General features: G+C 44.9%; 3 protein-coding genes across 7 annotated transcripts in view; 1 reads left to right on the plus strand and 2 right to left on the minus strand.

The window, feature by feature from the left end:
* Positions 1-8,792, minus strand: part of UHMK1 (U2AF homology motif kinase 1) — a 33,881-nt gene extending 25,089 nt beyond the window's left edge. For both annotated transcript variants that reach the window (XM_066623647.1, XM_066623646.1), the window contains exons 1-3: positions 8,448-8,792; positions 4,587-4,879; positions 1,168-1,359 (exon numbers count right to left, since the gene is read on the minus strand). In XM_066623647.1, the coding sequence (XP_066479744.1) occupies positions 1,168-1,359; positions 4,587-4,879; positions 8,448-8,703 (741 nt within the window). In that variant the 5' untranslated portion in view covers positions 8,704-8,792. The remainder of the gene's footprint in view (positions 1-1,167; positions 1,360-4,586; positions 4,880-8,447) is intronic.
* Positions 8,793-13,003: 4,211 nt separating this feature from the next.
* LOC136647561 (carboxyl-terminal PDZ ligand of neuronal nitric oxide synthase protein-like) overlaps positions 13,004-26,617 on the minus strand; it is an 86,567-nt gene continuing 72,953 nt past the window's right edge. For all 4 annotated transcript variants that reach the window (XM_066623173.1, XM_066623176.1, XM_066623174.1 and 1 more), the window contains 2 exons: positions 18,194-18,509; positions 13,004-16,861 (listed from right to left, as the gene is read on the minus strand). In XM_066623173.1, the coding sequence (XP_066479270.1) occupies positions 16,381-16,861; positions 18,194-18,509 (797 nt within the window). In that variant the 3' untranslated portion in view covers positions 13,004-16,380. The remainder of the gene's footprint in view (positions 16,862-18,193; positions 18,510-26,617) is intronic.
* Positions 23,295-25,322, plus strand: SPATA46 (spermatogenesis associated 46). The gene is made up of 2 exons (XM_066622973.1): positions 23,295-23,355; positions 24,775-25,322. Exons 1-2 carry the CDS (start codon positions 23,295-23,297, stop codon positions 25,320-25,322), a joined length of 609 nt encoding a protein of 202 aa, XP_066479070.1.

Here is a 26,617-nt window from a genome sequence, read left to right on the forward strand (position 1 = left end):
GAGCCCTCACTGGCCCAACACAACTGCTCTCAGCGCGAGGGCGACTGTTTGACCTCTCACATGAGCTGTGGGATGAGGGCTCCCTCCACTGCTTGTTGTTTCATGTCTGTGATGCAGTAACGGCAGCCTTGCTTTGTGCAAGGCCTTTTATAGGCCTTGAGCTATTGCAAGACCTTCACTCATTCATATAAGTTCATCTTTAAGATATTCATTTATGTAAGTAAATTTATTCAAATTTTAAATGTAAATTAATTCTTTTCTTCCCCGGCCCCTGACACAGTGTCAGAGAGATGAAGTGGCCCTCCTGCCAAAAACTTTGGACACCCCTGTTCTATATTAAGCACCATGTGCATTGATACAACAACAACAACAAGTGAACAAATAGACGTAGATTAGACTGTTCACTCCTGCTCTCTGGTAGTCGTACATAACCATCTGGACTGTACAGATGGATCGATGGGGTCTAAATGTATGACGAATTCTGTCTTAGGGAATGGAGCTGGACTTAGGACCCAATCCTATCCAACTTTCCAGCACTGGTGCAACCACAGTGGGGCCCCAAGATAACAGCAAACATTCCATTACATTGAGGAGGCTTCCGGGACTGCTTCCCCACCACAGGAAGCACTACACGCCCCATTGGCAAGGCTGCACCGGCACTGGAAAATTGGATTGGGCCCTCAGTTATCTCCAGTACTGCCCAGCCCTACTATTTTATTCATTAATGCAGGAGCATCCTTGCTGTTCCTAAGAAAAAAATATAACACAACCAGTTATGGACAGAGGGCGCAGTGAGCAGCTACCATAACATGGTTTGGAGACTTTGAAATAATTGGTGTGGAGGCAGTGGGTGGCACCAAGGATTGTACAAAACCTATGACTTTGTATGGACACATCTTAATTTCAGTTCTGGTGTCACTCCCTCTCCCATCTAGTTCTTGCTTATTCCATAGACTAGAAAGCCCTTGGCTTCTATAAGCTGGGCAAAAACCAGTATTTCATCTGTCCAGCAAAGCAAATTCAACTTACAATCTATCTTCCTTCTAAAGAGGCGGAGGTGTTTAAAGTGCCTGAAGAGGAAGTCTTCACCAAAGCAATGGAAATTTTCTGCAGATAAAGACCCCAAAAGCTAGCAAATGGCTCTCTCCGCAAATCACAGCTACTCACCTTCCATTCCTGAGATTGAACAATGTGTTTCAGTTTCATTCCTGAGAACATCTCCAGTAATACTATTCCTAGACTCCAGAGATCCACAGCAGAAGTACATTCAGTTCCATCTTGTAGTCCAGCCTGGGATAAGTAGGTCTGCAACTCAGCCTCTGGAGCTCGGTATCCATCGGTCTGAATATACTTCACATCCTGTGAAAAATCAAGAACTATGAAATCATAAGCTGGTGTCACTTGGATTTTACAGACTTGCGTTACATTTTCTTTTCAGAAGTAGATCCAGGGAGACTGCCTGCTTACGGCTGCTTCCAGCAGCAAAAGGTGCTATAGAGAATGGCTAACCTTTTCATAATGCATTGTTACCATTTTGAATTATTTCAAAAGTTTGCTAAGGGTAATTTTAAGGAGAACCTCCCTCAAAGAAAATCCCTGCAGCTGCAAAGACATTTAACAGGGTGTAAAAAGGAACCACTGTATGATCATATTAGAATATGTACAAGTGGGAATTTTTCTTCCATTACAAACTGACTAATTGAAAGGGAGGTGTCAAAATCTCTGAAAACACAACAGAAATTCCCCTGTATTCTTTTGGTTTCAGTGTATCAATTAAGACAAGAGGTGAAACTCTGAGAAGTTTAACTGATGTATCAATACTATATACAACCTACTACTGAGGATCAGGTCTTGAAAAAAGAGAGCAGGGGTAAAAGGTGACTGACTGCCAATCACAGAATTGCTAGATGTCCCAACTGAAGGAAAAAATTTGGATTTTTTTGAGACTAACTCAGCAGAGGCAATCCTGGAGGGGGGCAAAGCTTCAGGTGCCTGGATGCCTGTGTAAAGCAGCCCCTCCCCCTCAGCCTCTGAGCCATTTGGGAAAGAGATCAAAGTGGAGATGTCTCCACTGCAGTGTTTCTCAAACTGTGGGTTGGGACCCACTAGTGGGTCACAAGCCAATTTCAGGTGGCTCCCCATTCATTTCAATATTTTATTTTTAATATATTAGACTTGATGCTACCATGGTATGTGATTGCATTTGGGGAAATGTTACAGAGCTGTACTTTTAACAAGCTACCATGTGTATTATTTTAACAATGATAGTCAATGGGTACTTACTCCTGGGTAAGAGTGGGTAGGATTGCAGCCTAGGATTGTTAAAAGCTTTTCTGCTTGATGATGTCACTTCCGGTCATGACATCACTTTCAGTGTGTCCTGACAGATTCTCATTCTAAAAAGTGGGTCCCAGTGCTAACTGTGTGAGAATCACTGCTAAACTTTGCTTTCACAGTGGCAACTAGGCTCAGAAGCCAAGGGGGAGGGGCCACTTTACATGGGTGTTCAGGTGTCTTAAGAAACTCACTTTGCCCCCCTCCCCCCCAGAACACCTCTGTAACTCAAATCTTTTTCACTCCACAGATCTGGGTTAGCTTGCCAACCATATTTTCTAGATGTCCCAAACAAGGGAAAAACTCAATTCTCTAGGAATGGGATGAGGTGGACGCAGAATAATTTCACAATAATTTGGCACACTTTGCCTTGCAGCAGTCTTTTATAGACATTTAGTGCAAGTCCCAATGAATTCAATAGGACTTACTTCTGAGTTGACATGCCTAGGTTTGCATTATAAGGCTAAGCTCTTTAAACACATTTTCAGACCAAGCTTGTGTGTGTCTACTCAGAGGTAAGTCCCATTATACTCATTAGGTCTTACTGCAACAGGATTGCAGCATGAGTAGGGAGTAAGTCCTACTGAATACAGTGATACTTACTTCTGAGAAAACATGCATAGAATTGTGCTGTAAGAATATCATACAACTTGGCAATCATCATGGTTAACAGTCATAAAAGATGTATCTAGGTTTTTTGTTGCTTCCATGAAGGATTCCGGATATGTTTTTTAAAAAGTACATTCAAAGAGAATGAAGCCTTCTTGTTTCTAGTTTGTGGGGCTATGTAAACAGTTTCCTTGTTGGAGACAACAGCACTTCATAATAGCATATGAATACATATCTTTTGTCTAACAGTTTTTGCAGGGTTGTTTTTTTTTTTTTTTAACAATACCCAAACCTGCAAAATCTGTCTACTGCAGTAGTAGTTCTCAAACTGGTGGGTTATGACCCACCAGCCTAAGAAGCCCTGTCTCTGACCCCTTAAGGGGCAAAGGCAGCACCACAATTCCCAGGATCACACTGCTGCCAGGGACAAGATGGGCTTTTCCCATTTACCTACAGCTGGTGCGAGCCTCCTACGGATCTGGGGAGTCTGCAGACCCCTCTGCAGGGCTCCCCAAGCCTCCAAACATCAGGAAAAAGTAAAAAGAAAATCCACTTCTGGTTTCATGACAAAAACAGGAAGTGGGTTTTTTGTTTTTTTTAAACTCTCTCCAGACATTTAGAGGCTTGGGGAGCTCTGCAGGCTCCAAAGACCACACAAAAGGCTGATGATGGGGATCACGTTGCTACCATCTCCAATGTATCTTGGTTCTCAAACTCCCTGAGAATTTGAAAACCGCTATACTATAGACAATGGTAGGATCGGTGTATATGCCACAAGGAATAATCCTCCTTTCAGGAAAGGAAAAAAATCTTTCTCATTAACCCAAAAATCATGCTGTATTAACCCATTTTTGCCTGGCCCACAGGAGTATACATTTAGTCTCTGTTGCATATATGCAACATTGGGCACAAATGGCTTAAGGAGATGGGGGAGAAGACCCAGCAAAAGCAAGGATATGATGATGCGCGGAGGTCTAAATACCAGGGCCCACCAGAAAATATTTAACAGTTCCACTTTCTTTTGGTCTTGTAAGTCCCACTTTAAGATGCAACAATATTAGCAACCCAGTTGCCCTTCTTGCCTCCAAGGAGAGCCAGGGCTTCTGAGAGGGGGGGTACGGAGGGTACATCATGCCTGGGGTCAGAAAGAGAGCGAAAAAAGGGGTTCTGGGAGCCATATTCACATTTGTAGGAAGATGAGAAGGGGCCAAAAAGAAACTTTGTACCCCCAATAAAATTCCTCTCAGTGACTCTGAGAACACCTTAGAACACTGTTTCTCAAACTGTGGGTTGGGACCCACTAGGTGGGTCGTGAGCCAATTTCAGGTGGGTCCCCATCCATTTCAATATTTTATTTTGAATATATTAGACTTGATGTTACCCTGGTATTCGACTACATTTGGGGAAACGTTACATATCTGTACTTTTAACAGGCTACTAGGTATATGCTTTTAACAAGTCAATGGAACTTACTAAGTGAGAAAAAGTGCTTATTTCGGGCATGATCTGCTTAATGACATCACTTTCTGCTTTACGATATCACTTCCAGCTCACAGGAGGCATCATGAATGCTATTCAGCCCCCACTGTATGAAATGGGTTTGACAACCCTGAACTAAAACATTTCAGAGTAGCATCGCCAACCTGATTCCCCTCCTTGAAGCTGAGTCCAAAGTCAATGAGTTTGAAGCATTCTTCTTCTGAACTCCATAGGATGTTACGTGGCTTCAGGTCCGCATGTACGTAGCCTTTATGGTGGAGGAACGCTAGGGCTTCAAGGATGTCCCGAGCACAATGCTGGGTCATCCACATGGAACAACCATGCTGACTGGAATGCACAAGCAGTTCTGAAACACTGACATCCAGCAACTCTAACAAAAGGCAGTATGATGGGCCTTTGGCAGAAGAACAATTGGTGAACACACCGTATAGGGTCACTGCAGAGAGAAGACATTCCAAAATATTGCCAAAGGTTACACTATGTAGAATCACCAGTTTCTGAAAGCAATTCTTCATTTAATACAGCAGCAATTCGCAACAAGAAGTCCTCTTTGGGAAAATACAGCACTCAGCTATTTTAATCAAGTACGCTCTGTTGCTTTTTTGGGACTTGCCTCCTAAACTTGCAAGTGTATCCTTACCCCTAAGCTTTGACTATCAAAGTAAAACTGATAAAACATAAATATGACCAACTGGTTTAATCAGAGGCATAGCTAAGGGGATGCAGGGGGTAGCAGTCGAACCAGGCAACAAGTTTTAGGGGGGCAACAAGCTGAGCTTGACACTAGTGGCCAAAATTGTGAAAATATTGGTATGCAAGAACAATACCATCATGTTATATACCACTGGAAAAGTAATTTAATGCAGAATGCAATGAAACAAACCTCACTGGAATATCAGTATTCTATCAAAAGGCCAATTAACCAGAAAATGAAAACACAACTGCCTTATGGAACAGAAAGTGGATTTTTTTAAACTCAAAACTGACCTATGAGACTGATTGTTCTGAGAGCCAATGAGATGTTATGATACAGCAAAGAACCAATAAGGTGTTAATATGTCAGCTCTCATTTCTATGTATCATAATACAGTTACCCCTGCTAACTGGGTAAAGAGGCACTTTTTCAAGTGGTGCTCCTCTCATATTTAGCAGGGGGAGAATAACTGTTCCTCTTCAGCCCAGCACAGTGTCTCTAACCAATAAGGGGCACACTTACAATTTACTTAATTAAATTTTATTTTGTCTGGGGGGGAGGAGACTACAAAATCTTCTTTGGCCCCAGGTAACAGATAGATGCATTAGCTATGCAACTGACTGGGAGGTGGCGGCAGACCAAGTGGGTGGCAAGCTTCTGGGGGGAGGAGGCAGATTTTCCTCCAATTTTCACTTTTTAAAAAACTCAGGTGTGACATCACATCTAGTTGTGACATCACTTCCGGGGCATCATTTTGAGCTCAGCACTGGGTTACACGATCATTAGTTATGCCACTGGGTTTAATGAATCACAGCAAACAATTTTACAATGTTATCTCACAACAAATAAAGCACTACAATTTGGACTAGTATGTGGTTCCATTATAGAAAACGTCATTTCCAGAACACACAGGATATTTTGCACTGATCCAGCTCATCATACTGATTACCAGCAGCAACCATTTGGGAATCACTGGTCCATACTGCTTCAATTAAAATTAAAAGTTACCTCATTTTTTGGTTAGATACTAAAGAACACAAGCAAATGGCTGAATGCTCCTTGCAGAAGATTAACAAATGGCCACCGTTTGGTACAGTAATATGTTACTGTCCTTAGATAACAATTTAGAGAAGCCAGATGAGGTTAACTGGGAATGATTGATTGTACACTTTTTGTCTAAAACCTGAGCCAGAAACAAATGAAGCATCTACCTGGATGTGCCTGCAGTGGTTCTCTAGGTACCATACTGTGGAGAACTACTGCAGGCACATCCAGGTAAATGCTTCATTTGTTTCAGGCTCAGGTTTTAGACAAAAAGTGTGCAATCAGTAAAACTTCCATCATTCCCAGTTCCACATTATGTGGCATTTGGGACATCCTTTCCTCTTATTGTCAGCTTCAGCTGTGCAGACCCAGTAAATCCCCAGTTGACCAAGTGGACTACCAGGGACCTGGACAGTTTATGCAGATATACTACATGTTTTGCAAACACTGTGTGCACCAAATCGAGTGTTCACCACCCCAAAAAAGATGTGGCCTGATCCCAGACCATAACAGATATATTTTACATCATTAGACATGATAGGCAACTAAAAAACAAAGCAGAACAGAAAGGGAAAGAGTCAGATAAGGACCATGATAGGGGCATGAAATCTCTTGTTTTCACCACAGTCCCAATCAGGATTCCCATTTGGCAAGAAACAAAGACCCCACTGTTAAACCAGGATGGTGAAGTGGTTCTGGAGTTGAATGAAGACCTGGAAGATCCAGGTTCAATCCCCACTCAGCCACGAAGCTTCCTGGAACTATGTCTCAGCCGAACCTACCTCACAAGGTTGTTGTGAAGACAAATAAAGGGAAGGAGCCATGCATGCATACCACCCTGAGCTCCCTGGAGGAAGGTTGGTATAAAAAAGTGAAAAATAAATACACAAATCCACCAGTGTCAATGAAAGCATAGTAGATATCGATTCTCAAAGTAATATTTACTAATTCCATAAATGGATGCTGGATTAGTTAGCCAAAAAAATTTCCAACAAGTTCCTGATTTGTTGTAAATTAACCAAAAACATGGTCCTAGCACATGGCAGAAGGTATCTCAGCTTCATATTTTAGATGATCAGGTTGTTTCTGGTGGGCAATACATGTGACCCTAGAAAGATGCTGGTAGTCAGTGTCTGACACAGCCCAGAAGTGAAATTAAAGTGAAGGTAATATCAATTAATGTCAAATAGTAACTGCAGCAGGGGTTCCACTGTGCCACACCTGCTCTGTGCATCAATGCTAGCAGCATGAATTGGTACTGCAATCCCTCCCAGGATGCAATCCTATCCACACCTACTTGGGAGTAAGCCCCATTGACTACAATGGGACTGACTTCTGAGTAGACATGCATAGGATTGGGCTCCCAGTCACTTTGTACATGTGCTAGTGACCATCATAAGCTGCAGTGAAAGGTGCCCACGCCAGGGCACATCATGGGGAAGGAGTGGTATAGTCACCAGGTCACCTCTTGAGAAAGAGAGCCATAGACCCCAAGGATGCTGAGGTAGGGGCTGTGAACAGAGCTTTGGTGGACTCAGCTTTGGGGACAAGAGAGAAATCCCCCCAAGATCAAAGACACGTATCCTTGTGGGTATTCTGGGCCCACAAAGGATACACCTGAGTCATGTGTCTTATGCATATCCCATTCTAACAAGCGGAAGCAAGGCTGGCCCATCCATGAGGCCAACTGAAGTAACCAGCTTGGGCAACAGTCGGGGGGGGGGGGCACCTCTGTCCACCTACTTACTCCCACTGCTTCTCCTCTGTGGATTGGAAAAGGGGGGCAGAGAAGGAGAGGAAATGTGGAGGGGGGACGAGTGCTGAGTGACAATATTGGAGAGTGGAAGAAGCAGAGCGTGGCACATCGTGTGTGTGTGGGGGGGTCCACATCAGGTGGTCTTGGGACAGCTCTGGGTGGAAGGCTGCTTTAATCCAGGGGGGTTAAAAAGAAAATCCTTCACTGGTGAGCTACATTTTTTAACTTACAGGTCAAATACAGGGCTACTGCGACTAGTGTGGCCCCTGTCCACTAGAAACAACACACTCTGCCCATGCTCAGGGAAGCCCTTGCTGCTCTGCCACCTGCAGTACTGAAGAAGCCCCTTCTAGCCAGGACGGTGCCTCTGCGACTGGCTGACGCGGATTCGGCGCCAGGTCCGCTCCCCCGCCGGCTGTTCTGAAACTGCACTCTGCACATGGTCAGAGGCGCTCTCTCCCCACGCGCTGCAGCGCGGCCGGCTCCCACCACCCCGGGCCGGCCTCTCACCGATGTTGCGGTGGCCCCGCAGCTCCTCCAGCGCGGCGCGCTCCTTGCGGAAGCCGTAGCCGCCTCCGCCGGGGCTCCCCAGGACCAGCGGCGCGGAGGCCGGCGGCAGGAACTCCTTGATGGCGGCCGGCGGGGCGCTGGGGTCGCCGAGGCAGCGCGCCTGGAAGACCGCGGCCGACGAGCCGCTGCCCAGCGGGGCTTCCACCTGCCACAGCCGCCCCAGCGCCTCCACCACCGGCGACCCCGCCGCCGCCATCCTGAGGGAGGGAGGGAGGCCGGACGGACTCACATCGCCGCTGCTCCTCGCGCCGCGCAGGCCGAGCCCGGAGCCTCCTGCCCTCCCGCGGCAGCCGCTCGGTGACGCGCAGGAGGAGGCGGAGACCGCCCTTGCGCCCTCTCGCGGCTCAGCCAGGTGGGGCTGGGGTCAGGCAGGCAGGGGGCAGGCAGGCAGCCAGGTGTCCAGGCAGAGCGCTCTGCACATGCTCTGAGACACTGCGGGGGACTCCCTTTGTTGCAGCAGGCGAGCCTGGCTGCCATCTCCAGCTCAGGGATGTGTGGTGGGTGGGGAGGCAGGGGAGGCAGAGCCTCCCCACCAGAGTCCTTCGAAAAGCATCGCCGCTTTTCATCACCCACACGCTGCACTCCCTTCTTCCTTGTTCCGCGTGTGGGTTGTGGGTGCTTGGGGGCCTGCTTTCAAAGGACTCTGGTGGGGAGGCTCTGCCTCACCTGCCTCCCCACCCACCAAAAGCCCCTTGTGGGTGTTTAAATTAGACTGGACCAGTGGTTCCCAGACTTTCTAAACCGCAGTCTCCCTTGACCTACTGGATCATTCAGTAGCTGCGGCTCCCCCTTAGTGCTACAATCCTATACATTCTATAGGGTGGCAGGTTTTTGTGAGGATTCCGTGGCTCCCCTCACTGGTTTCTTGGGGAGCCACTGCTCAGATTTTGGGAACTGCTGAATTAGACCCTTCCCTTCAGTATTTCTGCTGCCAAGCCTGCTTTTAGAATGACCAAGTTCTGCAGGAAAGCATAACGTGTTACCAGGCTTCTCAACCATAGAAGACTAAGAGCCCAATGCTATGCAACTTTCCAGCATCGGTGCAGCCGCAGTGCAGCCCCAAGATAAGGGAACAAATGTTCCCATGTGTTGAGGAGGCATCTGAAACTGCCTCCCCACCACAAGATGCAGTGCACACCACATTGGGATGGCTGCACCGGCTCTGAAAAACTGGATAGGATTGGGCCCTCTAAAGGCACACCATTAATCAGGCAATATATTCTTCTTAAATCATTCAATTATTTATAGACCTCTAAACAACAACAACAACAACAATAATAATAACTTTATTTTTACCCTGCCTTTCTCCCCGTAGGGACTCAAGGCGGTTTACAACATATTAAAAACATAATTTAAAAAACAAATAAAAACATATTAACACATCATAAAAAAAACAGCAGTCAGAGTAAAAATAGGTAAAAAGAGCATAGAGCAGCAGCAAGTCATAAAAGAATCAGGCCTGTAAAAAATATTAAAAGATGTTAAAAAGATGTTAAAAGGCTGAGAACTCAGAAGGCTTGTTTAAACAGAAGGGTCTTCAGGCCTCGCCGAAAGGTCCCAAGAGAGGGAGCCATTGTTAAGTCAAGGGGAAGGGAGTTCCATAGCGTTGGTGCCACTACTGAGAAGGCCCTATTTCTTGCATGGCGGTTCTTCTACCTTTGTAGAAGAAGTGTACCCTGCTGCCCATACAAGTACAGAAGCATTGGTGTCAGCCTGGTCAGTTGGCTTCTCCAGTGGCATACTACAAAGGTCATTTGGTACTCAGGCACCATAAATTTTTGGCACCTTCCCTGTGGCAAAATTATTTTCAGTAATAGTCATGATATGAAATGAATAATAATAATAATAACAGTCTGAGAAGAAATGCAGACAGTGAACATTTTCTTTCATTGAAATAGGTGTCACATATGTGGTGGACATTAGAGATCATAACCCAAAACAAAACAAGGAAGGAATGCCTATCAAGATAATATGCAGTGGGCTTGTGGTCTATCATACATACCAAAAACAGTTTTGTTGTAATATAGAAGAAAGGCAAAACATATGTACATTTATGAAGAATTTGTTTGGTTTTCTGAATATGTTTGCCACAAGCTATTTATTCCCAGTGGTAACCCCAGTGTAATCCACCTTTTGTTACAAGATTCCCAATGTAATCCAATTTTTGTTATATAAGGCAGTGGTGTTTTTTGGCTATAACTTTTGATAGAGATATTTCAACATGATTTGTTTCATTGCATTCTGAATGAAACTACAGATTGAATAATATATAACACAATGGTATTATTCAAAAATACCAAAATTTTAAAAATTGGGAAGCGGCCTCTGTCACCCCCTGCAGCTTGGCACCCAGGGCCCGCAGCCCCCTGGCCCCCATTTTTACACCACTGGGCTTCTCAGATCTCTCCTTTAGCATCCAGCTTCTCTGCTGAGAGAATCTTGGTTTTAGAGACTTTCTTTAGTCCAGAAGAGGGCTGAGGAAGCAGCTTCCCTTGGATTTGGGGTGCAAATTCTCCCTCCTGATGGCAGGATTTCTACCCAGGTTTTGGGAAGTGAGAGATGTTTTCCTGCCCTCTCCCCAGTGCAGGGCCTAGGAGAGAGGGGTAAGGGGGGTAATTTGTACCCGGGCCCAGTGTCAAAAAGGGGGCCCAGGAGCCAAAGGAGGGGGCCCAGAAACTTCCAGGGATCTTACATTTTCTTATCTACTCAAACTTGTTGCCCACATGGGATGATGGGGATCCTACCACGAGCGTGCGGCTGCAGCTGCTGGCAAGCCAAATATGCTGGGCTGAGGAATGCATACATAACACTCCTTAACGCATATCAAATCTGGGAGGAAACTGGTCTGCTTCAGTAGCTCTTTGGCTTGTGGATCTGCTTACCATGAAGGAGTGTAGAGGAGCTCAGGGACACAACTGCAAGACTACAGCTGTTGCAGAAGCAAGTTTTGGTATACACAGGACACTTTCCTTTCTAGTGTGAGCCTAAATACAATGATGCTAATTTTTAGCATTATTTTCTATATTCAAAATTTTTTAGAGAGACTTAGCAGTTTCTATGGTTTTCCATATTATTGTATCTAGTTGCTGATGCCACGTGAGTGGGGAGACCTGGGCTCCAAAGTCTTTGCCCGCTGTCTCCACCCTCCCCTCCACCCTGTTTCATCCTTCTCTGTCCCCATTCTCTTACCCGTCACCACTCTCCCCCACTCTGTTTCACCCCTCCCCCTTTGCAAAGGGGTCCAAAAGAAACTTTGTACCCCCTGATAAAATTTCTCTCAGAAGCCCTGCCCCAGTGGACTCCCCAGTGGGCTGCAAGGCTGCACTGGACTATCACACCACTGTGTTGCACCAGCTTTCAAATATGAACTTTTGTGTGATGAGGGCATCTAAACTGTAAGGCCTAGTGGCATTGTCCTTCCTATTTTAATGAACAAAACCATTCACAAACTGGGTTACATCTCCACAAATACTAATATACAATAATAAATTGTTAAAATCTGATTAACACCAAAACATATTCATCAGACAAAACTGAAGCTAACTTCCAGTAACTGGAATTAATATGAATAGTAATAAAAACTCAGCATCAGCATTATTACAGGTCACTTCTCTAAAGAAGGCTAATGCAAAAATTTTGAATATCAGGTGGAATTGGACTGGTAATCTTCTATGGGAAACCAGAGTTTAGAATATCCCTAGACCTTGCCCCTACTTAATCTAAACATTCCAGTACAAAGGCAGCAGCAGGAAGATCTTGCATTTTTTCCTGCAAGGAACATCTTGCAGGTTCTGGGAAATTTTTCAACCTTCCATCTCAGGCTCTTCACTCTCCCCTCTTGCACTAGCCAGTCAACCTTGCAGATTAGAGGTGTCCACAAGCAACATGTGGCTTGGTCCAGTCTTATGACACATCTTTTGACCTTCAGTGCAGAATGTTTAAAATCAGTCTTAGGCTGCAATCCTAACCACACTTTCCTGAGAGAAAGCCCCATTCAACAAAATAAGACTTACTTCTGAGTAGACCTGTTTAGGACTGTGCCCTTAATTGGTGAGTGGTGGGACAAAACACACAGGGCATATGTTGTGTTTTATCTATGTTATTTAGATTTGAATGACAGGGTAATGGAACTGCAGTTGGGTTCTGGAATGGAGGAGTTAACCTTAATATTAAAACATAGTTATAATTATTAATTAGTAAAATGTTTTGCTTTTGAATTTTGTAATTGTTAAATACATTACAGTACTTATTATTAATTTTACTTTTTTGAAAAAACTGGGGCGGGCAGGGAAAGGAGGTGGGGTTCTGCAGCATGACATAACATGTTACCAGAATTTCTGAACCATAAAAGAGGTTGAAAACCACTGTCTTGAGGCATTGGGAGAAAGGGGGCACATATATGGGAAAAGGCACTCCTTCAGATACTCTGGTCCCAAACTATTTAGGTTTTATGAAAACAATAAACAATCATCATTTGTAAGATGAAAAGAGCGTTTATTGTGCAAATTGAACAAGTCATCAAGAGCTACACATATTACCTAACAAATTAAATAACAGATCTAAAAAGATCTAATTTACTTTTTGAAAAACCTATGATTTTTCAGGTGTTGGCCTGGTTTTCTTTCATTAAAAAGTTATCTGGAATCTTTTTTCTACATACCAGCATATAAGACATTATAAATTTATATAAGAAGCATACATATATACTTGAAACAAATATTTCTTTGACAGCATTAGACATCTTTAGAATGCATATATAGGTATTTCAGTAAAAAGTAAAGCACATAATTTGTCTCATGCCTTTTCAGGCAGAGTTCTTTTCTCAGGAAATTATGGCTGAACTCCTGTACTCACTAGTGTGGGAATAAGCACCCACAGAATACAGTGAACCGTACCTCCAAGTAAACTTGCAAAGGACCAGGCTGTGTAATTACCCCAGTATGAACACCTGCCTTCAAAGGTCTCTAAAAATATTCATGACCAACAAATTCAGTGACATATATTGTGCCCTAAGAATGTTGACTGAGCACTTACATTTCCACATGTGGGCAGTGGGTAGTTCATTCGCAGCCCAATCCTATACAGATGCTTAGGGTGCTTAAATTCATTTTTCCAGTGGATCTAGTTGTAGTTCTGCATAGGAATAGTCTGCCAGTGTTTTTGTTCATGATGCAGACTCTATGCCTCTATCTCTGTGCAGCTTTAAGAGTTGCATAATAGAAATTCAGGAGGTATTGCTGTATTGCTTTCTCAGTATGGAGCAGCAAAGATTAGAGACACTAAACCTAATTAATTTATGTCTATCTTGCAGTTGTTAGATACACAAAGTAGAGCTAAAACATTTCCTTCCAGAAATTATCCTTAAAATTATTATTTACAGATTCTGATGGTGAGTATTTTCTAGTTATTCTCTGCATGCTTGAGCATTCTTCAGATATTCTGACACTCAGTGATATTTGATTGGATTACTTGATATCCGTAGTTGATAACTGATCGCTAACATGCAATGTTATTAGTATTAGAAAATACTGATAACTCAGTATTAAATTACATTTATCAAACTTTCTGCATTCAGGGAATATTTCCCACATCAACTCGTTCTATCAAGGAACCCCCAAGAGTTGCAGAGGATTCTGGTGTATATCCTAGGTTGCACACACTATTCACACAGGGCTTCACCATCATCCATCACATGGTGTGTCAAAGAACACACCCAACATGTTTTTGTGAAAATACGAGAAAGATCAGTGGAGGTGGGCTAGGAGTCTTCCAGAGAATTATATTTGACTTTATGGATCTGTTCTCACTAAGGAACAGTTGATAAACTCCCAAATAATCTAAGGTTCCCTGGAAGACAATTTGTAAATTAGCATATCATATTTTATGGTCAGCCTGCAATATTACTGAACAGTTTTTGATAAACAAAATGAAGACATGTGTGTACTGTATTATCCTGAAGCACAAGCAGTAGTAGTTCATACTTGGCAGTATTGGATAGTTGATAGTTTATGAGATTTCACACTTGAAGCCTGCCAAACTGAAGAGACAATTAAGAGATGCCAAACAAGATTAAAGTTTTCAGATTTCAAGCTAAAAAATGAACATTCAATCCCTGGATTCAATTTTTGCTTTTAACATTTGAATGGCAAAACTGGGAATCCACTGAATTTCAAGTACTTGTCCATATTTGATTCAGCTCTAGTGTACAAAACCTTGGTCAGAAAAAAAATTATGGCAGCCACACACAGGAAAAATGAGAGTAATTATAGACGTGAAAGTCCCTTGAAAAGCAAGTTCTGTGATCAGATTCCCAGATGGCACCACCATCTGGAAATCAACTGAGCATCTGTAGTGGTTGGATGTGCATGCTAGAGCTTGGTAAAAATGGAAGTGTTCTTATACAATGAGGTGGACACCATTTCATTTGGCATTTCCAAATGGTATTTGCTGGATATGCATGTCACCAACTTGAATGCAGTATGTTCAAGCAACTGCAATGAAAGACAAATAAAATAGGCTTTTTGTAATTCTTCTTCATTCCACAGAGTAATTTAGGTGGAGGGGGAGGAAGCCAGTAGCAGCAGGTGGCTACTCAGTGAACAAGTTGCAGAGGGCAGGTTAATTTAGGTACCAACTGTTCAGCCTAAATGCCTCCTTCTTTGGCTTCAAAACATCCAGTGTTGGATTGGGATAGCAAATGAAAAGGACATTAAGGTCTTGGCAGGCGATCAGGACTGAGGGTAGCTGTTCTAGCATGGATTGCATTTCTTGGCTGGCACTAGCACAAAGGATGGCACTTGAGCACCAGATCGTTCTAGAGGATTTTCCCCAACTTGCTTAAGGTATCAGTTTCTACATGGGGCTCTTGCTGTGCTTGCTCAGAATATCAACCCAGCAAGAGACTCAAGTCCCTAGCTGCCTGGATGAACAGAACTTTGCCAGAAGTTCTGGATGGAGAGTTATCAGTGGATTGTGATAAAGGGCCAGGCAGATTTGGTTTCTTTCCTGCCTTTGACAAAGTGGCTGAAACAGAAGAGTCTTTTGCTTCTCATATTAAGGTGTTTATGATGCTAATTTAGGGTGTTTCATTGCACAGAACTTCAAAATAAGCCACAGAAGTCCAGGACTTTCCAACCCTCAACTCATATCAATCAGCATCAATGTCTGTGAGAAGTCCTAGCAAGCATTCTGCAGGGCAGAACTAGTGATAGAAGGGAATGAAGCACTGCTCTTGGAGCAGCAATCTGAACAATAGGAATGTTGTTTTTAGTGCTTTGAGTTGCATTTTAGGTCACTATCATGAAGCTCCAAGTGTGAGCATACTTGTAGTGATTAGAGTCCAGGATGAAAGGACTGGCATGAAAGCACAGCACTGCTGGATTCCAGCAAAGCAAGGCATCAACCCGTTTGGTTCACAGGACCAGTTCTAGGATCTGGGAGGTAATTTCATTCTTGGTTCACTTCTTCATCCCATGATTCTGTAGGAATGTATCCTGAAAGTACATGTAGGTTTGGGTGTGCCATTTCAGCACTGCAAAACCCCACAGTCAGGTTATCTTAAGCCTAGGCTGGTCTCTTGCCAGGCTACATATACGACTAGCAAAGACTGTGCAGTCCCAATGGTTAGCTTCTCACAGTGAGAATAAGAATATTTTGCTGTTGGAAGAGGAACCTGCTTTTTCTCAGGATGTTCCTGCCATGTTGTCTTACAGTGTCAGCACAGGAACAGCACAAGAAGCGACTCTCAGGGGATGTGGGGTCAGTTCTAAGTAGTGAGACATCTGGCTCAGGAAACCTTAAAAGGAACAGTTATGGTGACAAGCTTGGCTACAAAACTGGAGCACAGAACCAGCTATGGTGAAAGGAGGCAGCACTACTCAAAGGACAGCAAGTCTGGGCTGTGGCCTTCACCATCCACAGTGCATGCATTTGTCTTTGGGGGGTCCATACTGCTTTGCACCTGGCACTCAGGAAGACTCTTGTCAGGGCTCAAATCAAGTCTGAGAGCTGAATTTTCTGGGCAAGGGGAGAGAGACGTTCTGTAAGCTCCATTCAGTTTGGGCTCCGTGTTGTCCTTATGGATGAGGTCAGGCACATCAAAGGCTCTGCTGGGACTGGGTCTATCCTCCTGTGTCAGTGAATCATTCTTGCTCCACACAGCCTCCCACTCCTCTGTCCTGACAGCTTGGCATGCATCCTTCTGGCTTTCCTCTTGAAAAGAGGCTTCTGTATTATCCGCTACTGGCTGAGAAGCTACAAGCATGTCTTGAGTGGTCTTCAGAGCTCTTGGGGTGCGCTTTTTCATAAGTGGTGGGGGTGGGTTGAGCTGAGGAATGGCATCGCTTGATGCCTGCCTGCAGGCACAAAAAAAAGGTGTTTATGGGAAGGACTCTGCACCACCATGAAATCTCTCAGAATGTCTGACTCGGAACCAGTTCAGTTTTGTAGCTCTTGCTGTCACCTGCTTCTTCCCAAAGAACAATATGGCTAATGCCAAAGGCTGTTCCTGGAAGTTAAGAAAGGGCTGCAACTTCAACCAAAAGTCATAAAATATGCAGCAACCATTTACATGTCAGGATAGCAGAGCATGGAAACTGGCTGGATCCTCTTTCAGCTCTCAAAGAAAGGCACATTCCAAGAACATCACAGCCTAGCTGACCTCCCCCACCTCACCCAGTAGTAATCCAGATGGATCCCTCTCCAGCCTGTACATGGTAGTATTCTACTTTCTGGTGCACAGATGATTAAAAAGCAGTAAAACACACAACAGCCTAGTACTGCAATATCCCCTTCTTTTAAGCCATTTCTGCTCAAATGTGGGCTGGGCAGAAAATTGGGGCTGGCAAAATTACTGTCCTGGGACCAATACCACTGAAAATTGTATAATATCACCCAACAGCTGGATAGCTGATGCTATAGAGCAGTAGTTCTTAAACTTTTTAGCAGCGGGATCCACTTTTTAGAATGACAATCTGTCAGCACCCACCAGAAGTGATGTCATTAACCTGGAAGTGATATCATGGCCGGAAGTAACGTCATCAATTTTGGCTTCAAACCTAAGCCATGATCGGCCATAAGAAGAGCCCTGCTGGATCAGGCCAAAAGCCCATCTAGTCCAGCTTCCTGTATCTCACAGTGGTCCACCAGATGCCAAAGGACCCATTACAGAGAGCACTCATGCTGTGATTTTGCATAGCTCAGAATTCAAATATTCCAGCTTGGAAACCAAAACAGAATGCAGACTTGGACCCTTCTCCAACCATATATCCCTCACCTCTTTCTAGGGTCCCATCTACCCACCTATTCAGGGCAAAGCACCATGCCTCTCTTCCTCTGGGAGTCCACCCTGCCTAGCAGCTCTGTACTTTGTATTTTGAGCTCTGTATTTTCAATGACTGCTAAGCTAGGTGCTACGCAACCCACCTAAAATTGGCTAGCGGGTCCCAACCCAGTTTGAGAAACACTGCTGTAGGGGAAAGGCCTGTGCAAGTGTAGGGGATCCTGCCTGCCTTCCCTTAATTAGCCCCATCTAATGTGTTACCTCTCTTGGAAAGTTTGTAACTATGGTTAGTTTTGGTGGGGCAGTGGAAAAGGAAGAGGTCACTTCATATCCTGCAGATGTCCCATTGCTATATCCCTGACCTGGGAAAGCTGCACACAACAGCTGTCAACATGGAGCCACTTACCCTTCTGACTGGGTCTGGCCTCCCGGCAATGCACTGTCTCCACATGAGAGCATGGCCCCTGCGCTCTCATTGACTTCTGTTACTCCTAGGTTGTTGTGACTGGTGGACTCTTTCCTGCGCAGGAAATCACTGACTTTGGTGCCAAATGTCTTCCCAAAGTTCTTGAGGTGCTGGCTGCCGTCTCCCCATTCAAAAGTCGTTGACTGGCCTCGCAGGCTCATACCTGTGGAGGATTTGGAATGCAGGGAATTGGATTTGGCAGGTGGCAGCTTTGGTGCAGGGTCAGTGTTTGAATTCTCAAACATGCTCTGGTCAACTGCAAAAGAAAGAAAGCAGCAGCTGTATATGTGGGAAAGATTCCAGGAAGAAGGCACAAACTCGTGTTCCGGCAACAAAGTGTCACAAAACAGCGGTCACAAAAGATTACCCACCATTCTGTGCAGTCAGGCCTCTGCAGCAAGCTGTAAGCAGCTGCGTCCACATGCTAGCAGCCTCCGAAGAAACCCCAGTGCTGGTAGGTTGGTGTGGGGATTAGGCAGGGAGTGGGTGGAATGGGGCAGGGTGGGGGAGGAACGGAGAGGAGGCTGGGATGGGGAGGAGTATGTGTTGAGGCCTGGAAGGGGGTGGTAGCAGTAGCAGCAGTGCCACCGATATCCTATCTGATTTTCTGGCCTCAATTCGCCTTCCTGGGTTCACTCAGATGTGCACCAGCAAAATTGCTGGTACAGGTCTCATCACAGCACTGGAGGTTTACCAGCCAAATTATCCATCATAGTGCAAGAATCAAGGAACAACATTCAGGGCACAATCCTATCCTGCACTGAAACAGGCAAGCCAGGAGGCTTGCGCTGAATCCAGTGCAGGATAGTGGCCAGAAGCAGCTCGACTTCCCTCTCCCTGTCCGCCCACCCTTGGGGCCGCCCACCCTTGGGGCCACCCACAGCCAGGAATGCCTCCCCCCCCACCTCCTTTTTATGCTTGCATCAGCAAGCCGGGTTGATGCAAGCATCCGAGAGGAAGCTGGTGCAGTGGCTGATGCCAGCCTCCGCAGGCCGACGCTTCTTGGAGCGCTGGCGTGGCTTCCTCTTGAGGAGGCGCAAACATGCCATGGCCAAATATGGGTCAGGCTTGCGCCCTCAGTTTGCTACCTCAGGCAGAATGTGGCAGCTGGCATGTGGAATTCAGGCTTTCTTCTTTGTCTCAACCTTTCTGATCAGGGGAGGATGTTTCTTTGGTGTTTTTGCTACCCTAACAGCTTTTCCCATATAAATTGGGATAAAATTTAATCCCAAGCAAAGCATTGCTTAGTTTGGTTAGGAGCTTACAAATTAAGTAGACCCACATTCACAAAGTAAGTCTGTTCCTTTACAACAATCTATTTTAAACTAGCCAGTATTGCCACTCAGTAAACAGGGCTGCATACATTTTATACATGCATGTAAATTCTTGAAACAAACACCAAATGTCACCCTTTCCACATAATTTTTTTAGCAAACACATTCCCTGCTGTAACACTGATCAGGTTTTGACAACATAGGATGATGCAAAGCAAGCCATCTTGAGGAGTATTTTGTTTTCTCTCTAGTTAGGTATGTCACTTCCTTTCATTATTAGAAAAATATATACATGGCAAGGCTGACTGCTAGCTTCCTGACCTTTGTAGTTTTAAAGTTCTTCACAGAGTTTCATAAGCAAACAATAGTTTCTGCCCCGACAAGCTTACAGTGAACAGCAGACTGGAGAAGACAACACCAAAAAGGGAGACTCTTCGGGAAGTCTTTGGGAGAGACTGAGGTTGCAAGGGATAAATGTCAGCAAACGCAATTATGTGTACAATTGGGAATATGGACTAAAAAGTTAAGATCAAGGCTTCACAATGGGCTTAGAAGAGGGATCTGAAGGATAAGAGAGGTATCACCAAGTACCCTGTTCAGGGAGCTAGTGGGGAGATTTGAGGAAGGGTGTCTTATGGTCTCAACAAAAGGCAAATCATTGAGTGTGGTGATGGAGGGAGAGCCCTAGTGTCAGAGCCTCTTCCTTCACCTAATCTACCTTCATACCAAATTGAAAATTAGTAGACTCCACAACCACCATAAGGACAAAGTGAAGCAGAGAGAGGCTATCCTCCAAAGCTTCACTCCCAGTTACATACAGAAGTTAAAAAAAATAAAAACAAAACACCTAACCCATACTGTGTAGTCCACAGCACAGCTCTGAAGGGGTTTGACAGATAACAGGCGTGTGAAGAGTTAAAAAGAACATAAAAATCTCTGGGGTGTCTGTGTATCTGGTTACAAAGAGGAAAGAATAAAACAAGTAGGCTTAGAAAATGGCTTGGGCATTGGCAGTGCCCAGGTGCAAACCTAGAAAAGCACAATTTCCCAGCATATCTGACTTTCAATGCTCCCTAACTGTACTTATTCCAGTATTGGCTTAAGGAGTCCATTACACCACTCTGAACCCCAGGAAGTGAGCACAAGGTAACTTGTGCTGGAACAGGCAGGCCAGCGGGCCTGTGCTGCATCCAGCACAAGTTCGGAGCCAAAAGCGGCCCCTTTCCCCTTACCTCTTGGCGCGCTGCAGTGGCCTCAATGGGTCTACTTGGATCTGCGACACCTGACGAGGTGGTGCAGATCTGAGCAGAATGGTGTGGCCAGGGGCCGCGCTGTGCCACCTGGGAACGGGATCAGGATACGGCATAACCGCCGGATCGTGGCTCTGCCTCCTGCTCCTCACCCATCCCTGGGAACACCCTCTGCCTGCCCTCCCCTGCCCTGAAACGCCTCCTCCCTGCCCTCCCCCCCAGACCCCTGCATCAGCCAAGCTTGGCCAATGCAAATTTACCTGTATCCTATGCGGGGAGGCCAGCGCAACTCCTTGCGCTGGCCTCCCCAATTCCTAAGTTGGCACAAACATGCCTTATGGCACATTTGCAACACCTCCAGGTTGGCACAAGTGACTTGTGCCTGCCTAATCCAGAGGTTAGGATTGCACCCAAAGAGTGTTTTCTTGCAGTGCTTCATCATTACAGCAAGCTTCACACGCACATAAATTTTCATTCCAATGTACGATTACATTAAATTGCTTTTCAATGCAGATAAGGGAGGGAGGTATGAATGAACTGAAAACAAAGTCAAACTGCTCATACCCTGCGCTTAGTACAAAATTTAGAAATAAAAATGGGAAGCATGGAAGATTTTGAGTGCATTGGTTCTGCTTTAGGAACAACCCTAGATCATTTTGAATTTCAAAATTGTGGACAACTTTATACAGGAAGAATTATGGAAGCAGCCCTAGTAAATCAGCTTTCTCCCATGAACAACAGGTATCTGAAATAGCTGGTTGGATTGGCCTCCTCTTAGAACGTTGTTGATACCATTGATGACACAGCATTCTAATTGATTCTTAATTAGTCAAAATGCAGTCACCTTTTCTTACTGGACTGAATCCAAGTCTTCAGTCACAACTGCGTGTTTATTTGGACTTGGGAAAACAGGCTCTTCTCCCTGATGAGCAACTGTGTGTGAGCAGAGCCACCCAGTATGTAGTCAGTGGGTGTAGATACTGTATATATGTTAATCCCCACCTATAAAGGGAGCTGTACCCTATCTTGTTGCTAGTATAAAGGCTTCCTCTCTCCTACTCTGATTCGATCTCTCCCATTAGTTTCTTTTTCCTGTCTTCTTGTTCTGCCTGTGTAACAATGGCCACAGTTCTTTTTTGTTGCAATAAGGTTCTTAGCAAAACTCAACTTTGCTGTGTGTGGGATGTATTGATTTGCTCTGATCTGTTAACAATTCTCACATTTTTCAAGACTGTATGCTACTTGATGAAAGCATAAAATATTTTTTATTTAGATGGTTATATAGTCTCCCCTATTCAGTATATTACAATTTTTTTTAAAGGTACCACTTTGCTTATCCAGAACTCTTTTTTGTGAGGGGGTGTGTGTCAACATGACCTCACATCCTTGTACAAGGACAAGAGAGACATGACCTGGCAACAGATATTGGCTGTATTTGTTTTTTGACTAGAAAATACGTAGCAGGAAGTGACATCACCAGCATGCCTCTAGCTCAGTGGTTCCCAAACGTTTTTAACTGGTGAGTTCCTTGACCTACTGGGCCATTGGCTGCGACTCCCCATTAGGTTTACAATCCTATAGGATTGTATAGGATGACAGCTTTTTGTGAGGATTCTGCGGCTCTCCTGGCTGGTTTCCAGGAAGCTATGCCTCACAGTTTGGGAACCACTGCTCTAGCTCAATTCGTAAAACAAACAACAAAATTGTGTCAGGTCATAGATCTCAAATGCATGTAGGCCACCATGTTTCTATCACTAGAATTCAAATGCATGGAGGTCACAATGTTGAATAGCTTCAAGTTTGAAAGACTGCTAGTGTGTCGAGCGTGCTAGAAGATGAAAAACATGCGACCCTAGTGTGCTAGGACATCAATGAACAGCTCTGTACTATTAGTACTACCTGAAAAAGAAATGTAGCCTTAATGTGGGGAGCATAGGGAAAGGAGAAATCCAAGAGAATGGAAACTTTGGAGGAAGTATAGAAGTACAGAGCAATCCACTAAGCAGCAGCAGGGCGATCAAGAGAAGACCACCAGCCGGTCTTTACGTTGATGGTGAGGAGCTCACTGTAATTTGAAAGAGATGGTTTCAAGGGAGTGCCAAGAAAGGAAGTCAAAACAGTGGGAACGAACACCATATTCCAGGAGTTTGGGGGACAACGGGAAGAAGAGAGATTGGCTGACAATTAGTTGATGAGGATCTTCTTGGCCTGCTTTCCCTGTGAGCTTCTCCATTGTCATTCTGCAGCAAATAAACCTACTGCCCTAAATGATTAGTTTCTTCCTAATGGATCCCTTTTGTTGTTTTTTTCTTGTTTCATGTCCCATCATTTGGAGACGTGATGTTGATTTTCTTCATCCTCCCTACTACTGTTGACGCTTCCAGGTATTGTTTCCTCCAAATATGTTCTTGGTATGGACGTGGGTCAGTGATGTAGCTACAGGGGCGGTAACGCAGTAAATATTGCAGGTGCTGCAATACGCTGTGTAAGCGGTCCCTCCCACTAGCTCTTGGAACCATGGAAGTGGCCCCTCCCAATCGCCATCAGAGCCATTCCAGACAGCAACTGCAGTGCACAGGTGCTCGCTGAACCAAACGATGTCTCCTGCACATTGCTGTCTGGAATGGCTCTGATGGTGACTGGGAGGTGTGTTGCCATGCCTGCAGTACTTACCACACCATCCCCCAGATAGCTATGCCACTGAGGTGGGTACCTGCCTTACCCACCTCTATACCAAGCTGCCAAGAGACAACTGTTTGTGAGGTCAGCAAGTGATGTCACAATACCAGCTGCCTGGGGAGTCATTTACACTTCTTAGTACTTATGTACAAAAAGGGGAGCCTAGTTGCATCTGAGAGGAAATGGAAAATTTTTCCCTGTTGGCAATCTCTGGGCCACATCACCCTAGCTTTGCTTCAAAGAGATCACCTGATTTGACAAGCCATAAACATACACGAAGTGTGCTAGGTGAGCAGGGAATGGGAACAGAGGGCATCCAATGAGGCTTGAGAAATTTGAACAGAAGAGATGCCTTCTGTATGAAATGTGAAACAGAAGTATTCAACCATTTGGTAAGCATGGCCATCAGGGGAGTTCTGGAGCACTATCAGGTTCTACATAGGTTCTACATAGGTACTATGCCAGTCAGAAGGCTGAGAGGTGGACGTTTCATCTCCACCTTTAAGAGATGCCAATGAGTCAGGCTTGGAGTGTCTTATGCTGCCCTTTCACATAGGCTTGCTGGGAAAGGTCATCACGGACCAGTGGTCAAAATGAAAGAATTGGTGAAATCCCTGCTGAACTGGGGAGGGCACCCCCTATCTCTCTGTGGTTTCCATTTCCTACCTCTCAGATGGAGAGAAAGATATGAATCACCCTTCTGCTTCCTCACTCTGCTGCCTTGAGGCTTCTAGCAGAAATTGGACACTCTTTTATGCTGAACAAGGCCAAAGCCAGACTAGGGAATGAGGAGATCAACGAACAACCACCTGTGCCCTAGCAACCTAAAAGAACTGATCCGTAATTAGCAGAAGCAGGTGAATAGGAAAACTGGTATTTAGGTGGAAGTTTGTCAAGTTGCTCTCTGTTGCTTTGCCTTTCTCCCTCTCTTGCTCCTAAGCTGCCAAAGTGGTTTTCAAAAAGTCCCCAAAGGGACTAGGCACAGAGTTTTTGGTATTATGATTATCTTCTTGTACCATTTTCCTTGGAGTGCTTGAAACAGGGTTTTTAGGAGTCAGTTTTTAGGAATTTTAGGCACAGCTCATTTGGTACAGTGGTGTGAGGCATTTGTTTTATGTGCATGGCCATGACAGTCCTGCCAGCATCACCACTTGCCTCCCAATGTATGCCTCTTTCCCTAGCAAGATGCATTCTGGTCCCCCATCAGACCTTGGGACCTTGCTGATTCTGGGGCACATCCGCAAGCTGTCTGTATAAAGCGTGGTTTGAAAAAGTAGCTCCTTGGCTCACTCCACCTGTTTTTGTTTGTTTTTGTCAGACTGTCCCCTTACAGAATTACAGAGCAATGAGCCTTTAAAGCAGAACTGCACCATCTATCGGCCCTGGTACTCCCCCTACAGCTACTTCATATGTGTGGACAAAGACAGTCAGGCAGACTCTGGCAGTTTTCCAGACATGCCAAGAGGCAATGGCATGGAAATCCCAGTAGACTCTCACCAAGCTGATGAAACTCTTGACACTGCCTCTTCTTCCTCTGACTCCCTGGAGCACACTTATCCCCAGGACAACAGTAGCAAGAAAGCCAGAAGTGTGGCAGAGGCCAAGGACAGCATTACTTCCCAAGACATCCTCTTCGTTTCCAAGTGGCAACCCCCGCAGCAGAACGGCTACAAATGCATGGCCTGCTGCCGCATGTTCCCTACACTTCACTCACTCAAGACCCACATCAAATGTGGGTCCAAGGAGGGCTTCAGCTGCAAGGTCTATTACCACAAGCTTAAAGCCCTGCTGGAGAAGGAACACAAGTGCAGGCCCAGCACTCGCCCAGAAGATAGTGACCACAGCAGCAGCAAAATGCTCAAGTAGCTCTGTCTGTGTATGGGAAGCACAACTGCCAACAGTCGTCAGCTTCTGAACCAACAGCAAAACAAGAATAAAGCAAATAATTGATGTCATTTAGTGTATGGTCTACGACCATATTACCCTGAATGCGCCCAATCTCGTCTGGTCTCGGAAGCTAAGCAGGTCAGCATGCAAGTGAGAGTTGCTGGCATTCCCCAGCCTCCTTGTTCCAGCAGCAGAATATGTTACCTCTTGCTGACAGAAGGCTCTTGCACCAAATGGAGGGTTACAAGAGGACATGCCCCTTACTGTTGAAAGCCCTTTCCTGCGGTAATAGAAGTGAGCAATTGCCTTGTAGCTAGGGGGAAAGGAGCTTCTGCAAACATGGATGGCATGTAAGTTCAGCTTCTCAGGCTGAAATACCAACCCAGCCAGAGCAATGGTGCAGTTGCGTCTCTGTTAGAGGCACGTCTTCTTTGTCATACCAGCTGTGACCACAAGAACAGCATGCAATACTGGTAAAAGGGAGATCCTGGCTTAACACTGATATTGTGAAGTTTGGAAAGATGGCACTGATCCTTAGTTCCTATTTGTATACTCTATTTCCATTTTTAGACGGTCAAAAAACTGACAAAATGGGAAGCTCAATTTACGTTCATGTATGTATATCATTATTTTGCTCCCTCCCCCGTACAGTCCATTCAGCACTTTCCTTTGTAAACATCCACACAAAGGGGATCAAACATATTGTCAACTTCTTGTCAACCAACAACAATTCACATGATTTGCTTACATGTTATTAAGTTGGCAGGTACCAAACTGCAGCTGGTCAGCCTGCAACCTGGTCTGCATTCTTGTTTGCTTTTTATATTTTGAACTTCTTTCTGGTAACCACGAAGTATAAAAACCTTGCTTCAAAAACTGAAAGCTCAGATTGTGAGGACTGATGAGCAGGTGCATGAGTGCCCACCTCGGAGGCTTTATTGCAGCCTGTAGGCACTCTGATAAGCTGGCGCAAATCGCTGTTTCTTCCACAAGGTTTTCCCATAATTTGTAAAGAAAATTTCAAGTCCAACTCAGCTAACAGGACGAAGTAGATAAGCGCCTGCATTCCACTTCTCAAGACTAAGTGGTTTGTGACCAGTGTTCCTCTCTCCGGGAAGAGCCCAAGGTGCTGTTTAACAAGCTGTAGAGCTACTTTAAAAATAGCTAAGGGAAAGCTGACAGGAGAATACATACTTCAGATTAGGAAATGTTAAAAAAATGTTTACGGGCAAAATCCTGACTCGGGTTTGGTCCCTTGTGCCAGCCCAGGAGGG

The sequence above is a fragment of the Tiliqua scincoides genome, chromosome 4 (assembly GCF_035046505.1).
Source record: "Tiliqua scincoides isolate rTilSci1 chromosome 4, rTilSci1.hap2, whole genome shotgun sequence".
Classification (NCBI taxonomy): domain Eukaryota; kingdom Metazoa; phylum Chordata; class Lepidosauria; order Squamata; family Scincidae; genus Tiliqua; species Tiliqua scincoides.